This window comes from Plectropomus leopardus, chromosome 1 (genome assembly GCF_026936395.1).
Source record: "Plectropomus leopardus strain MGB_pleo_1.0 chromosome 1, ASM2693639v1, whole genome shotgun sequence".
In the NCBI taxonomy this organism is placed as follows: domain Eukaryota; kingdom Metazoa; phylum Chordata; class Actinopteri; order Perciformes; family Serranidae; genus Plectropomus; species Plectropomus leopardus.
The window spans coordinates 3,404,240-3,419,762 of NC_142176.1; the positions used below are offsets into that span (position 1 = coordinate 3,404,240).

Below are 15,523 nucleotides of genomic sequence, written 5' to 3' on the forward strand. Positions count from 1 at the left end.
TACACACTTGTATGCTGAATTTGTAAATTTGTTTCATACTTTATTTAAAAAAGAAAAAAACCACTTGGTTATGGTTAGGAAAAGATCATTTTTTGGCTTAAAATCCCACTTTTGATGGCCCACACATGGCTGGAAATGTCCCAAATGCTTGCTACACAACAATCGGTTTTGTTGATGGTTGGTCTCAAACAGTGGTCTGCAGCCTGGCAGCCGTCTCGCCGACAAACTCAGCTCACATACATGAAATCTTTACTACTTTATAGGAATGAAACATGCAAATTCAATTAAATTTATTCATACAGCCCAATGTCACAAATCCCAATCCGCCTCAGAAGGCTTTACAACATAAAACACCATCTGTCCTTGGACCCGCACAGTCGACAAAAAATAATGTAACATATCTGTGGTTTGCAGAAATGCACAGTGCCAGCGATTTATTCTGGCAACTGGCCTGAAGAGAAACAAATTTAGAGTCCTACAGCAAACTTGTGTGTACACTCTGGTGGACAAACTAGGCACACAAGACCTCAAACTCCCTTGACTCCCTGATGAAGGCTTGTATGCCGAAACGCGTCGGAGTGTGTTTTTAAGGTTCATCGTGACCGTTCCGTAGAAATAAAGGCATTTTAACATTTAAAGAGAGTGCCTCAGAGTTTTCTTTCTGATTTTGAAGATCGTAACATTGTCTTCAATAAACTTGTGTGGCATGAAGTAAGTCTGCAGGCGTTATCTTCAATGTGCCAAACTCAGCCAATAACAACATGCAGTTTATAATAATATCAGCCTGTATGAAGCTGTTTACTTTTTTGGACGATTCACTGTTCTCCAGGAAATGACACTTTTTTTCAGGCAGTCAAAGAATTCATTTCTTTGGATCTTGAGCTCAAAAAGATGTCTGACGTCTCTTTTTCTGAGCCTGTCACAGACTGAAGTGTTTACAGACTCCACTGTGCTTCAAAACACTGATAAATCCACTCACCAGTACTTGGCGCAGAGCTGGTAGGAGGCAGCGTGGTAGAGCAGCAGAGTGTTGATGTGGTCGTCCAGCGTCCAGACGGCCTCCTCCCCCCACAGGCTGAAGCTGGTCGTCATGGATACGATGGAGGACGGCGAGTCGTAGGGGTCCAGACGCCGAACCGCCTGAAGTGTCAGACAGTCGATGACCAGCACGCCGGGACCGTTGGAGAACCATAACTGATGACCACCGTGGACAGAGACAGAGACAATGAGGACGGATGTTTTAACACCTGGACTGTCATCAGTTTTTTTTTTTGTGCTGCGTTCAGACACCTTTCACAAGCATCTCAACCCCTGAAACCTCTGGTTTAATTTATTTGGAAAAACTTTGGGAAAACAATGCAATTAGCAACTCAGAAATAAATGTCCCGCAATTTGCACAAAAAAAAGGTCTAAGGTGTTCAGAAAAATACCTGAAAATTAGCTAGGAGGGTTATAAGTTGTTATCAAAAATTAGGGAAAAACATCCAGAAGTGTACATGTATAAATCTAATCATTAGAGTTATTTTAAAAATTGGGGTAATTTCCATGTTTGTTCTCGTTTTTTTTTTTTTACTTTTTTTGTTGCCTAATTTCAGGTAATTTACTTGTACATTTTTTGTAAATGTCTTGCTAATTTTTTTTTGCTATATATTTTGCAATTTTATTGCCAAGTTGCCCATTGCCTTGTTCCTCTCAATGCTTTAAAAGAAATCAAGCCAATTTGCCCGGGTTTCAAAGGGTTAACCCCATTTCCATCATGTAACGACATGTTTCACCTTCTTTGTGCCTCATCAAACATTTGTGAGTGATTATGTGCTGACCTGTGAGCCGCTGTTGACCAGCGCCATGCTCCGGACCGGGTAGGGTCTCTGTCTGGGATCCGAGTCCTTCAGGTCAAACACCGTCTTGTTGAGGGTGTGTGAACACAAGTACGTCTCCCCCTCCAGAGGGACGTCCTCCACCAGGCTGTACACCGCCACCAGGCCGTCGGACATCCCCGCAAACACTCTGGCCAGACTCTGCACAGGAGAGACACATTTTAAAGCCTCTGGAAACTAAGAATGCCAGCTTCTGTTGGCCTGGAGGGGCTCGGTTCAGATAACAAACCTGTTAATAACCGCTGTGTAACATAATCATTCCTGTACCTGTGTGTGTGACGGGCGCAGCAGCAGGATCAAGATAAAGGTGTTGGATTCAATGACCTTTCTGTGCACTGTTTTATGCAAACAGAGGCAGAGCATACTAACTCCAAATCTAAGATTTAAGATTTATTTATCTTTTTTTTAAAACACTGAAATGACATCTGCCTCTGCAAAAATAAATGAATAAATAAATAAAATAAATTTAAAAACTAATATCCTAATCCTTTATTTGAAAACTGAATACCTAACTAATTTACAAATATCCGAATATTTGGGTCCAGCCTTAGTCGTAATGTGTCTTGAAATACAAAGAGTGCACGTATTATATCAAAGTTGTGTCTCATTAAGCACCTACATCCTTGGATCTTTGTCAGTTGTCTCTCGTCTCCATGACAACAGCCATGGAGCAAAGCAGAGTCGGCGTGGTGCAGCTCTATCTGTTCCAGCCGTTTGAACTCTGGCTGCGTTCATAAAACTAATCTGACGCTCTGCACGAAAATGAGAGAGCTGTTGTTCGAGGCCACGGAGCGTTCTGTTTCTCCGTGAATTAATGAACACTTAAGTTCATCACACATTCACTCAGTTCGGCACTTTGCTGCTTCGTCTCCCCAGACAGAGCGCCCAGAGTGCGCTTGGGCCAAAATCTTCAATCAGATTAATTTCAATCAGACTGAGAAAAAGTCTGCATGTAAACACAGCTACTGATTTATTCCACTCAAAGATGCCAGAGGTGACTCCTCCTCCGAGCACCTGGATTCTCCACTTCAAAAGCAGCTGGAGCTGCAGAGCCGCTCTGTGCAGACGGGAGACAGTACAGCAGGTCGGAGGTCAGAGGTCAGAGGGGAGCAGCAGCACAGACCATAAAGTCATTGTTTGGAGCCTGACACCAGCAGCCGTGCTGCTGGCACTGAGACGTTTGAAGGCCGTTGTGAGCAGCAGTTAAGCTGTTAGAACGCTGTTATTACAGGCTGTACTACAACTGTGGACCTCCCACCTGTTAATGTCTCCGTGTCTTCACTTTAATGACTTGGATTTTACGGCACGAGTCGTGTGAGAGTTTGCAAATGATCTTTTGATATAGTTTTGTTGTTGTTGAATGCAATTGATTTTCTCCATTTTTGGATTCTTTGATAAATGTGGAGGCAGGTGAGAAAAACAACGTTTTTTCAGAAATTCAAAGTAACGGGGTGAGTAATAAATATATAAATCGTTATACATATTCAAGGGAAGAAATGACTAATTCATGTGCTCAAATGATGAAAAGCATTCTTCTGTGTGTGTGTGTGTGTGTGTGTGTGTGTGTGTGTGTGCATGTGTGCACGTGCACGTGTGTGGACACGTGAGCTGACCTGCTCTCTTGCTGGAACAGGGAACAAGCAGGTGATGATGGCTGGACAGGAGAACTGTCTCTGGGGTTGACTGAGGGGACACATGTCCTTCAGACTGTAGATGAAAACCTCCTGCTCCTGTCACACAAACACACACAAAATGTTACACAATAAACAACACAATTTTCATTAAGAAACCTTCAAAATAGGATGGAAGTGTTTGCTGACAGAAAAAAATTACAGATGCACAATAATATCGGCACGTCATCGATATTGGCCGATATTGGTTTTTAATTGAATATCTGAATCGGTAAACATGCTGATTTCTGATATCACAAACCGATTTTTGTTTTTTTTATTTATTGTACAGATTATTTCTAAATTGATTTTTTTTTGTTATTTTGTTGAATGAATGAATATTACATACACAGAGAAGCGTTGTATTTCATGTCTCCATCTGCTGTGAGGCCATTATGTTAAGAGTATGCATACTATGATGTTAATTCCACTGCAGCTAAAACTTCACTAAAATTAGGTGGAAAAAAATGAATATATCGATATCAGTTATCAGCCAAATGAGCTGTTATATGAGACATGATTATTATTTATTGTTTTATTGTCATCACTTTTACTGTTTCTTTTTTCTTTTGTTGTGTTGTTGTGCTTTTTTTTGCTGGTTGCAGATTTGTTTGCTGTTAATGATTTTTATCCTTTTTACTGATTTTATTGCAGTTTGTGACTTTTGACAGCCACAGCTGCTCGTTGTTTGTTTTTGTTGAATTTGTTGCTAACATATGTTACACATCCATTTGGCCCACTGACTGTGAATCAAGGGCATCTTTGTAAAAAAAACAAAAAAAAAAACAGAAACATAATGTTCAGTCATTTTCCCTGAGTAAACAATGGCTGATGATGTATTCGCATGTTGGATATCGGCAAAAAATCCAAAATTGTGAATCCCTATTTGAGCTGGATTTAGACACATAGAACACCTGAATGCCATACTCACAATTAAAACAATTCAAAGTCAAGAGTTTTCCAGAATATTTCTGTAAATTTAACATTTTTCTCAGGAAGATGCACTATTGTGGCTCATCATAAGAAGAGTCACCAAACCCTCATCATACACACTGATCCATAAAGAGAACCAGTGCTCTGTCAGAGAAATGTGTTTGCATGAAGCTGATGTGATTTAAGGCGGTGTGTACCTCAGTGGCCATCCACAGAACGTTCCCCATCTTCATCTGACAGCTGATCCTGCTGCCTGCACACAACATCCTCTTCACCTCCACCTGGCCCTTCTCCACATTCACCACGCTGTAGTTCCTGCACGACACACACAGCAGCACAAAAGAGATGACACACACACACACTTACACACACTCCAGCTGCTCTGGATTAAATCAAAGAAAATGGCACGATCACATGACGCAGCCTCGGTCTCACTTTGGTATTGGGTTGGTTGTGTCGTGTATTTGAGCATTTTATTGTAACAATTTGCCATTTTCACGACTGAGATCTGGTGATGCAGCAGCTTTTCACGTGGCCGTACATGTGACACGATACATTAGAAAGGTTCAGGCATTTTATCTGAGAAAGTAATGTTCAATATTCAAGCTTCCCACTTCACCACAGCTGTGCGTCGGCACAGTTCATCAGCACAATGGACGATTGTTCAAAAAAGCAATTTTGGATGTAATCACTTTGGCTTCTCTTCCAAATAATGGTTTAGATAATTGGGTTAAATTAGGGATTTGTGTGGTTTCTGAGCATTTGTTTCATGTTTTTCCCCATTGGATTCTGTTCAATTAAAAAAAATATACGGAAAACATTGTCCTTAGAGGTTAACACTAATAAAAAAGCTGATGATAGCTGGGACAGTCTTGATTTCAGATGAGGTGCCACTATAATACGCTGTGGGAACTATCACATCATAAAGCTTGATGTGGTTTTACTTTTAATGCCATGATTGTGAAAGTCATTTTTTATTCCCCCTTCTCCCCCCTTTTTTAGTAGAGTTTACTTAAGTTTCAGTTTTATGTTTAGTTCAAACAACATAACAAATCAAGTGTGTGTGTGTGTGTGTGTGTGTGTGTGTGTGTGTGTGTGTGTGTGTGCGCGCGTGTGATAAAAAGCAGCAAATATAAAATAGGACACTTGCATTTATACTGTGTTTAATTATGCCTATATTTCTGAATTTATTTTGAAAAGGAAATATACTAGAGCTACCAGAGTGACTCTTAACAAGTCACTAGACAGGTTTCCATTAACCCTCAAATTGTGCAAACTGAAATTGCGAATATAAAATACACCTAATGGAAACTCCTCAATTTTGAAAAAATAAACCTAATGGAAACATGTCAATTAAAACAAAACCTCACATTTATAGCAATAAGTTTTTACGCTCGCATGAGGTGGTATTTCAGGCCATATGAAAAAGGCATATTTTTGCAAAACTGCAACAGAAACACTTTTTGGCTTTTCTAGGGCACATGATGCTATGGCTTTGTGCTTGTCAGTAGGAACTGGCTCCCTCATGATGCAGCAGGAGCTACAAGAGCTGTTATTGCATCACATAACTCTTCAACAAGTTTTGAATCCACAATTCCTCTGTGAAATCGTGGACTATCAGCTCCCAGAAATCCCTCATACGTGGCCGAAGACTGGAGAGTTTCACAGCTGCTTTATGTCTACATACAGACAGCATATTTGTACATAATATATATGGTGGCTTCAAAGTATTACAGTATAAAGGGGTTTTTGGAAAACCTTGGGGTATGATTTTAAATACCATAAATACAGATGCTTTTCTTTCTATCAGACTGATATGGATGTGCTGTATTTAGGTGATGTGGTATAGGTCACAGCAGTATTAGTATACAGCTTGTGAATTGCTTGTCTGTCGTTTCTGTCTGTATTTCTGTCTGCGATTTTCACCCTCGATGATAAATTAAGTCTCATCTAATCCATTATCATGTTGTCAACAAATATGCAAAGTGAGAAGTATTAACATAGCGACTCTACAAAAAGCCACTCAATGAGCCAGAGTGTGCAGAAAAGCACTTCACACACACTCAGGCTGTGTCATGATGCAGACACTGACACACACCTCTTCTTTCCCTGCTGTTAACTGACCGTCTAACAGGTAAATGGAGCGTGCACGCTCTCGTTTGGAAAGCAGCATGCTACACCGGCTCAGTGTGGGTCAGCGCTAAAAGAGAATGACTTTATCTGCGTTAGTTAAAATGACTGGAGGTGATTGTCCGCTGCCTCCCACAGCCTGTTCCCAGGTCCTGAGGTCCAGTGGAGGGCCGTGGGAGAGTCGGAGGAGGGGAGCTAACGAGGTCTTATCACAGTGAAGGGGTTAACGGCAGGAAGAAGTCAGCAGCAGTCATTAACACCACCTGTATGAAGGATGAAAGCTGCTTTTATTGTGCAGAGATTAACCTGCTGCAACACAAAGACAATAGAGCTGCTCATCAGATGCCCGGGGGTCTGTGTGTGTGTGTGTGTGTGTGTGTGTGTGTGTGTGTGTGTGTGTGTGTGTGTGTGTGTGTGTGTGTGTGTGTGTGTGTGTGTGTGTGTATTATAGCAGTAAATAAACATCTAAGGCTAAGAACCGACAGCGTTAATAAACTTAGTCAAGTCAGCAGCACAAACACAGCGCGGTAATCCGCCATTGTTGTTATTTTTGGCCTTCTACTCGCACGCAGCTATTTGTCTGAAACGAAATGCGCAAAGTTTGGCTGTGACGTCACCGTTCTTACAGGATCTGCGTTTTGCCAGTTTACGCGGCACCAGAAACGGATGCATTTTCAAAAAATTAGAGTCTGGAGCCCGATTTTAAGAGTTTGCATTTTCAGGCTCCCAAAATGCTGTTGTATGAACACAAGGCCAAACTGCAACACAGGTTTAACGTTTCATGCAAGAACCAGCTGGAAATTTTGGGTTTTAAAAATCGTCTGAGAGTGGTACAATGCAATGTTTTTGTAATGTTTTCAGTGGCAAGTTTTCTTTTAGTTCAGAGAATTTTCTACTTAAAGTTAGGGTAACGTTCTCTACAGACACCAAAAACTGTTTTTTGTTTGTCTACATATCATATCACATTGTATTACAATTTATTTTTTTTTTAAATGGTCTGTAATCTCAATAGCATTTTCTGAATGTTGCTTGGAAAACATTCTTCCTTTGATCCATCACAAAAACCTCCTCAAAATGTTGCAGTTATAACGTTACGTTTTAGTCACATTTAACCTTGAAATGAAAAACATCCTTAAAACGTTTTTTTAAGCATTAGATTAAAATGTTTTCTTTAAAACAGGTAACGTCAGGCAATGTTATGGGAATGTTCCCTGCTAGCTGGGTATGTACTAATAAAGCAGCTTTTTTGAGGGAAAAATGAAAATCAGACATTTTTTGTGGTCCCCTCGGGTCCTGAGCTCAGGTCTGAGGTGAATCGGAGGAAAAGCGAGGTCGTCCTCCTCCGAGTTAATGAGCTGGAGTGAGAGGCTGGGCGAAGAGCAGACGCTCTGAAGAGACAAGCATACTCGCCAACCCTCCAGTTTTTAATAGCCCTCTCCGGGTTTTCTCCTGAAGTCATAATTCTCCCGTATTTCTAACGAATTTTCACATCTGTTTTTATCTTTCATTATTACAACCTGCTTCTTCAACTGTGCAGCGTGTAAAAGCTGTACAACTGTATAAGTGTATTTGTTTCCGTCTCTCTGACCAAATGTCTCCTCTTTTCACAGTGAGGTTGACCTTTGACCTCTCGGATATAAAAAAAAATTGTCAGAACTTCATCATTATATCCCATTAAAAATTTATGTGAAATTTGTATATTTATATATGAAAATATATATTTTTGTTTACTTTTCTACTTATTTCCTACCTTTCTTTTATTATTTTTTAAATTTATTTACCCCCCCCCTGCTTTTTTCCCTATTTATTCATTCATTCTATTGTATTTATTTATTTTATTTTTTATTTTCTTTCTTTTTTTATCTATCTATTTTTTTTATTCATTTCCCCTTTTAACATGACTGAAAGGTCTTCATGTTCATTTGGTTGTGTATTTTGTTTTTGTACATTCACATACACCAATAAAAACATAATTACAAAAAGAGACAATTTTGTATAACCTCTTTTTATAGATTTTTTTTAAATGACATTTCTAATGGCAGGAAATTATGTGTTATTTGTAATTTCAGAGGACTCTCTTTTTATATTTAAGCTAAGTTATGGAGGACACTTTTTTCTGACAGGTCAAATATTATTATCTAATATTAATACTATAACTTTGGACCTCCATTTTTAAATAAAAAATAGTACAGTAACTTCACATTTTATGATAATTGGCCTTCATATAAAATGCAATGTAATGTCTCAGTTTTGGACATCATGGGGAACCCTCAGCCTCCGCCTCTGCCTGCCATTAAATTTTGGTAAAAAAAATGGGGTAAGAGCGTGACATTTATGATTAAGAGGAGAATTTTATTTTTTCATGCATCATTCATTGTCAGACTAAAGTGATGAAACAAACCTGTTGTCCTTGTCTCCGCTCCAGAACACGGCGCTGTGTCCCTGCATCGGGGACAGGAAGAGCTGCGAGTGGCTGTCACAGGACAATATGTACCTGAGGCACGGGAAGCTGGGCTCCTGCATCTGCCGCACACACTGCATCGCCACCGGCCTCTGTGAACACACACACACAAACACACACGCAAACGCAAACACACACACACACACACACACACACACACACACACACACACACACACACACACACACACACACACACACACACACACACACACACACACACACACACACACACACACACACACACACACACACAAACACACACACACACACACACACACACACACACACACACAGATAGAACTTTGATCTGTTTGATTTTTCCTTGAGGGAAAAACTAATGTCTTTAAACTCAGGCTAAATCCAAACGAATAGAGAGAGCAGATTGTCTACGCTGCGCTTGGTTGCTTCTTTATAGAAAATAAACTTCAACAGAGGAAAAACAATGAAGATGAAAAATTAGACCAGAGATTTCTTCGCTTGAACTGACAGAAAGTTTGAACTTGTACTTAAAGTAACTCATGAGTATAATGGGGTGTTACTACCAGCAGGTCGGTTTATTTCTGTTCAGTTCGGTTCATATTTTTTTTTGCGTTTCCAGTTTCGGAATTGTTCCTATTTTTCATCAGCCCTCTGCCTGTGATACCTAGCACCGATCTGGTAATAAAACATTGAGCTGTAAACACTGCAGTGTGTTGATTGGTCAGTACACATCAACACAGTGTGCAAGTTTTTCATACATTAATAAACTATGAAATTATTAACCACTGTTCATCCCGTGACAAGTTTTTCATACATTAAAAAACTATGAAATCTTTAAGCACTGTTAATACCATTTCAAGATTTTCTTTTCATACCATGACAAGTTTTTCAGACATTAGACAATTATAAATATAAAATGTTTAACTCTCTTCATACTGTGATAAATTTTTCATACATTAAAAAAAACTATGAAATCTTTAACCACAGTTCATACCGTGACGAGTTTTTCATACGTTAGTAAACTATAACTGCAATTAAAAGGACGTTTTGCAGCCTCTAGCAGAAGCAGCAGCTTTAAAAAAATGTAATTCACTGGGCGACTGCCAGCAACTTTTAAAGTGGAATCTAATCCTCATTTGGAGAACAAAAAACATGTTGGACTGTTGGAGTTTCATTCAGAGTGCTCTGGCAGGATAAACCCCCCCAGTGCACAAAACCGCTATTTATAAATATCACATGGGGAGAGAGACTCTCACTCCTGCCTGCTCTTTTTTGTGCATCCCTGTTCTGAGGACGATTAATGGGGTGCAGACTTCACTCTGCATCAGCGGTGAGCACGAAAATACAGCGAGTGCTGCTGGATGGAGCAGCGAGTGCCTATACCCCGCCCACATGTAAGAGTACTGTCTGAGGTGGAAACGCTTCACAGATTAGGGTCTGGGTACCTCTTCATAGGTGATACTTTTGGTTCCAGACGTGCTTAACCTTTGATGGAAATACGGCTGTAGTCTCACCTTCTCAGGCTTGGTGTCCCAGCACTCAGTCAGCAGGCTGTGGAGGCAGTAGAACTGGACCTCCTCCGGACTGCCCAGCACCGGACGGATGCCTTTGGAGAGTTTCTTTGCTATCTGAAGCTGGTGGTTTCCGAGCACCGGCCTCCGCCCAGACAGCAGCTCGTACAGCACCATCCCATAGGAGAACATGTCCACCTGTAGACAGTGAGAATGACAGAAAAGACAAGAAACTTTAAGGTCAGGACTCAAGAGTTTTATCTGAGGAGGTGAGTCAGGCCTTCAGTAAGACAAAGAAAAAACTGAAATGAGAACACAGCGCATATAATCATAGCAAGGCATGATGCAATAAATCATACACATGCCAGAAGACAGCTTTGAAAGATGAAGTGAAACTGTGATCCCATAATAACCAGCAGGTGGATAAGGGGGAGGAGGTGAATGATTGATTAATCAACAATGTAGACATCGATTGATAGATACTCTTTAAAAGCAAAACCGGTTTATTCCTGTCTCCTCTAGGGCTGCAATATTGCAATACTACACTATCAGGCGGGTTTCCATTACAGATTTGCACAAAATTTAAGCGATATTTTCGAAATTTCAATAAAACACAATTGCGATATAATAATAATAATAGCTAATATTCCACGAAGTCACAGAGGAATTGTGAATTAGATTTTTTTTGATGATCTTCTCAACTTTCTCAGAGTAATGTGATGCAATAGCAGCTCTTGTAGCTCCTGCTGCATCATGAGGGAGCCAGTTCCTACTGACAAGCACACAGACATGTGACCTAGAAAAGACTAAAAAGTGTTTCCATTATAGTTTTGCGAAAACATGTTTTCTTTTTTTAATCATCTAAAATACCACTTCATGGGTGTATAAAACCTGTTTTTGTGAAAAATGGAAGCTTTTACTCAACATTGACAGTGCCGTTATTTTTACCCCTCTTCTACAATTGACTCCAACAAGCACATTTGTTCAGGAAGTCTGCTTTAAAAAAAACAAAATACTTTTACTTTTTGTTTATAAAGCAAAGATGAACTCCATATTCCTTCCCCCCTCATTCATGTCAATCTTGAAGCCGTTATCTAAACACCCAAAATACTTGAGTGGATGCTCGTCTCTGAGCGGTCTCAGATAGTGAGCCTCGGCCTCTCTGGAGTCTCCCAGAATAACTGCAGAGACAAACACTGGAGCAGCGCCAAAAACCCTGAGCTACTTCTGAGTTGACATCACTTGCTGGTGACTCCAGGAGGTCTGTGGCATGCTGCGGCGTCATAGCGGCGATGGAAAAAATCTGGCACATTCATATAAGGAAGTCCTCCTGACCTCAATCTGACGAGTCTAACACCCTCTCACTCTTCATTTTGTCTTTGGTTTTTGTCCTTGCTACAAAGAAAATGAGACTCGATCTCGTCATCCTTTATAGTGCTACTTTTAAAGATAGCTGAAGAGCAGGTCACATAATTAGCATCAATATTGACGGTATTAACCCTTTGAAACCTGTGCAGACATCAGTTTTTCTTGTGTTGCATTCAGACATCTTTCACAGGAATTTTAGCCTTTGAAACCTCAGCAAAAAGGTTTAATTTTCCTCAAAACATGGGAAAAGGCAGAGAGCAAATTGCAAGAAATTGGTAAAAGGTGACACAAAAACAACATAAAAATTAAATATTGTGAAAAAAGGAGAGAGAGAGAGAGAGAGAGAGAGAGAGAGAGAGAGAGAGAGAGTGAGAGAGAGAGAGAGAGAGAGAAATATTAGAAAATTATCAAAAAATATTAGAAACTTATATTCAAAATATGTTACTAAATAGATTTTTTTTAGCATTTTTTCAAGGTAATTTCTTTATTCATTTTTGTTTTTCCCTTTTGCTTATTTTCAGGTATTTTTCTTGTAACCTTTGCTAATTTTGGGGCCATTTCTTGTTAAGCTTTTTGTTGTCTTAATTCAAACCATGTTTTTGAAAAAAAAAATCAAGCCTCCTTGTCAGGTTTCAAAGGGTTAACTTAAGTGGCACTATGAGTCGTATTATTCACAGTCGGGTGAAAAATGAAAGGAGAGAGCAGAATAAGAGTGAAGTGCATGAACAGAACTAATGACTGATAACTTAACATTGAGTGCTTTGAGAAGTACCAAAGTGGCCTTCAAAAAGATAAAGCCCAACGAACTGAAAGCACCACTCAAACGAGCCAACCTTGTCCTTAACCAGATACCAAAAAACAAATCACTTTAATTCAGCAGTTTCTCTTCAAAATTCTATGAACACGTCTGGCATCTATTTTCCAACTCTACTACAGAATGACATCAGAAAGTATATCTGCTGTGCGTCACTGGGTCAGGGGGGCATTTTTAACAGCAAGCAGCAGATGAATTGAAACACAATGAACAACTCGGCATTAGAATTTGCTTTCTGCATCACAAGCGGCTTCAACTCACAACCTCAGACACCAAAGACAAGTCACAGTCCCAGTGAGCTCCAGCAGAGAAACCAGAGACACTATGACTGAGCCGACCACCAGGGGGCAGGATATCAGCTGTCTGTGCGTGGAAAGGCAAGTTTCAAACTGCTGCCAAAAATTCACTTATCAAAACAAAATTCTGAGAATCTGCAGACTTCATCTAGAAAGCATATAGATGTTGATAACTTATTTTTTTTTACAAAGATCGATTTGTTCCATAAATAAAAAAAAAATCATGTTTAAAAATGCCATCTTCCCAAAGACCAATAGTTTACATGAGGGCAGAATTCAAAATGCTGTCAAAACTTCAGTTTTTGAGATTAAATTATGAAATGTTACACACTTTACCTACCATGGCAGCAACATATTGTCAGTTTTTTTTATGAGCCTTTAAGATTTATTTAGCAAGAATTTGCAAGTTTATGTTTACAGCATTGTTTACAGCCAAACATTTTGATGCACTGTAAGCTAAGTTTTTAGGAAAATCAGAAAACTTTGTATTTGTATTTTTTTGTATTTATTTATTTAGCAGGACAGTGTGCAGAGACATTGAATATTCTCGTAGAATATAAAGATGGCTGCACCAGATTTAACGTAGCGCTAATTTCCATCTGTAGTCCTCACATAAAAGACAGACAACATAATACAAATCTAAAAATTATTACAATAGATAAATATACAGAGTAAAAAATAAATAACATGTACAAGTATAAAATAATACGTCAGACCTCCAAAATGCATACAACCCTGATATCAGAGACATCAGTGCAGACATGTCTGATTGCTCAGTATCCAGTCCTTGACTGCGCATGAGAAGCTGTGATGTTTTGTGATGTTTTTGTTTGCAGACGGTTTGTGAAAGACAGTCTGAAGATGCCCTTTAGCAAGTTTGGTGTCAATTTGGCAAAAAATTTGGGAGAGGATAAGTTTAATTAGTTTTACAGTTTTTGATTTAAAAGAAGAGTGATGGACATCATAATTTGTGTTGCTTTTGTGTTTTTAGTCTGTTTTTTTAATGTGAAATTCATCTGTCGGCTTGGCCAGGACTCACCGTAACAAGAGATTCACAATCGTAATGGGACTGTTTCTTGTTAAATAAAGGTTAAATAAATGATTGAGCCACTGTAATAGAGGCTTTTAAATGTATTTGCTCCTCATTTTTCACATTTTTGGAGTGCCTGGATTTCCGTCATGTTGTTCCTGTTTTTGTTTCCTCAGCTCGTCACTCAGCAGTGTTGATATCATCCCAGCCTGTAAACAAATGGCTCCTAACGGCTTTCTAATAGTGTTACTGTATACTGTCCAGATCCTCAGCCGACAAATACTTACACATGTTCACTTTCCTGCCAAAATCCCCACAGCTGGCGAACACGCTAACAGCCATGAAGCTGCTTTTCATTTATTTTTCTATTACACTCCATTTCTTTCCCACTCGCTGCATCATTTATCCCCTCTCCAGCTTCGCCTGCATCTCATTAGAATATTTAAACCTCATCAGAAAGTGAAAGTGGCGACCAGGAGACGAGAAAAGGTGTGTGATTGGCTGAAGTCAGCGGATTCTGTGGGAGACGGGCTGATGCGTGGAGGCGAAGCTTACAGATATTTCTCTGCGCTCTTTGAAAGCTTTCTCCGCAGAGGCAGAGGCCAGTAAAACAGTAAGCCCCAGTAAAGCTCGCCTCCCCGGGGAGACGAGGAGCCGAGGCCAGCCGTGTCAGACCTACACGCTGCTGAGAAAAGAGTCAGCAGAGAAAACACGTACCGGCTTCAAATAAACACACTCCAGCTCTCAGTCTAGTTGGCCTGGAGCAGAATCAATGACCTGTCTCACAACAATAAAACTGACTAATCACATTTAATCACACTGAGATCGAGGAATATCCTCACTCTGAGTCACATACCGCTGCAACCAGCAGCTGATTAACAGATTTAGTCCACTGACAGAAAATCAAACTACAATTTTGTTAAAATGCTTATCATTTATGTTATTTAAGAAGGTATTAAAGGGACAGTTCACCCCAAAAATCAAAAATACGTATTTTCCTTCTAACCTGTTAGTGCTCTTTATCAGCCTAAACCAGGGATATGCAACTTGCTTTGGTTAGAGGCCACTTTGAAAATAGACAGGAGGCCAGGAGCCCATCAAAACAGCCCAATACGTGTTTTTAAAATCTCAGGACATTTCTGAAATTTGATTGTAGGATATTTTTTCAATTTTAGGATGTTTCTAGAATATTCGAATATTTCTCGGACTTTAAGACATTTCCTGTATTTCAGGACTTTTTTTTATGATTTTAGGACATTTTTCCGATTTCAGGACATTTCTAGGATTTTCAGACATTTCTAGGCTCTTAGGAACTATCTCTGATTTAAGCACATTTCTCTGATTTTAGGACGTTTCTAGGATTTCAAAACGTTTCTCAGATTTTAAGAAATTTCTAGGATTTTAGGATGTTTATTGGATTTTATGATATTTGTAGGAATTAAGGAATTTTCT

General features: G+C 39.5%; 1 protein-coding gene across 3 annotated transcripts in view; it reads right to left on the bottom strand.

Annotated features, from left to right (window-relative positions):
• lrrk1 (leucine-rich repeat kinase 1) overlaps positions 1 to 15,523 on the bottom strand; it is an 84,438-nt gene that overhangs the window by 18,192 nt on the left and 50,723 nt on the right. For all 3 annotated transcript variants that reach the window (XM_042490273.2, XM_088083033.1, XM_088083078.1), the window contains 6 exons: positions 10,567 to 10,761; positions 9,012 to 9,163; positions 4,678 to 4,795; positions 3,491 to 3,607; positions 1,821 to 2,018; positions 980 to 1,194 (listed from right to left, as the gene is read on the bottom strand). In XM_042490273.2, coding sequence (XP_042346207.2) covers positions 980 to 1,194; positions 1,821 to 2,018; positions 3,491 to 3,607; positions 4,678 to 4,795; positions 9,012 to 9,163; positions 10,567 to 10,761 — 995 coding nt within the window. The remainder of the gene's footprint in view (positions 1 to 979; positions 1,195 to 1,820; positions 2,019 to 3,490; positions 3,608 to 4,677; positions 4,796 to 9,011; positions 9,164 to 10,566; positions 10,762 to 15,523) is intronic.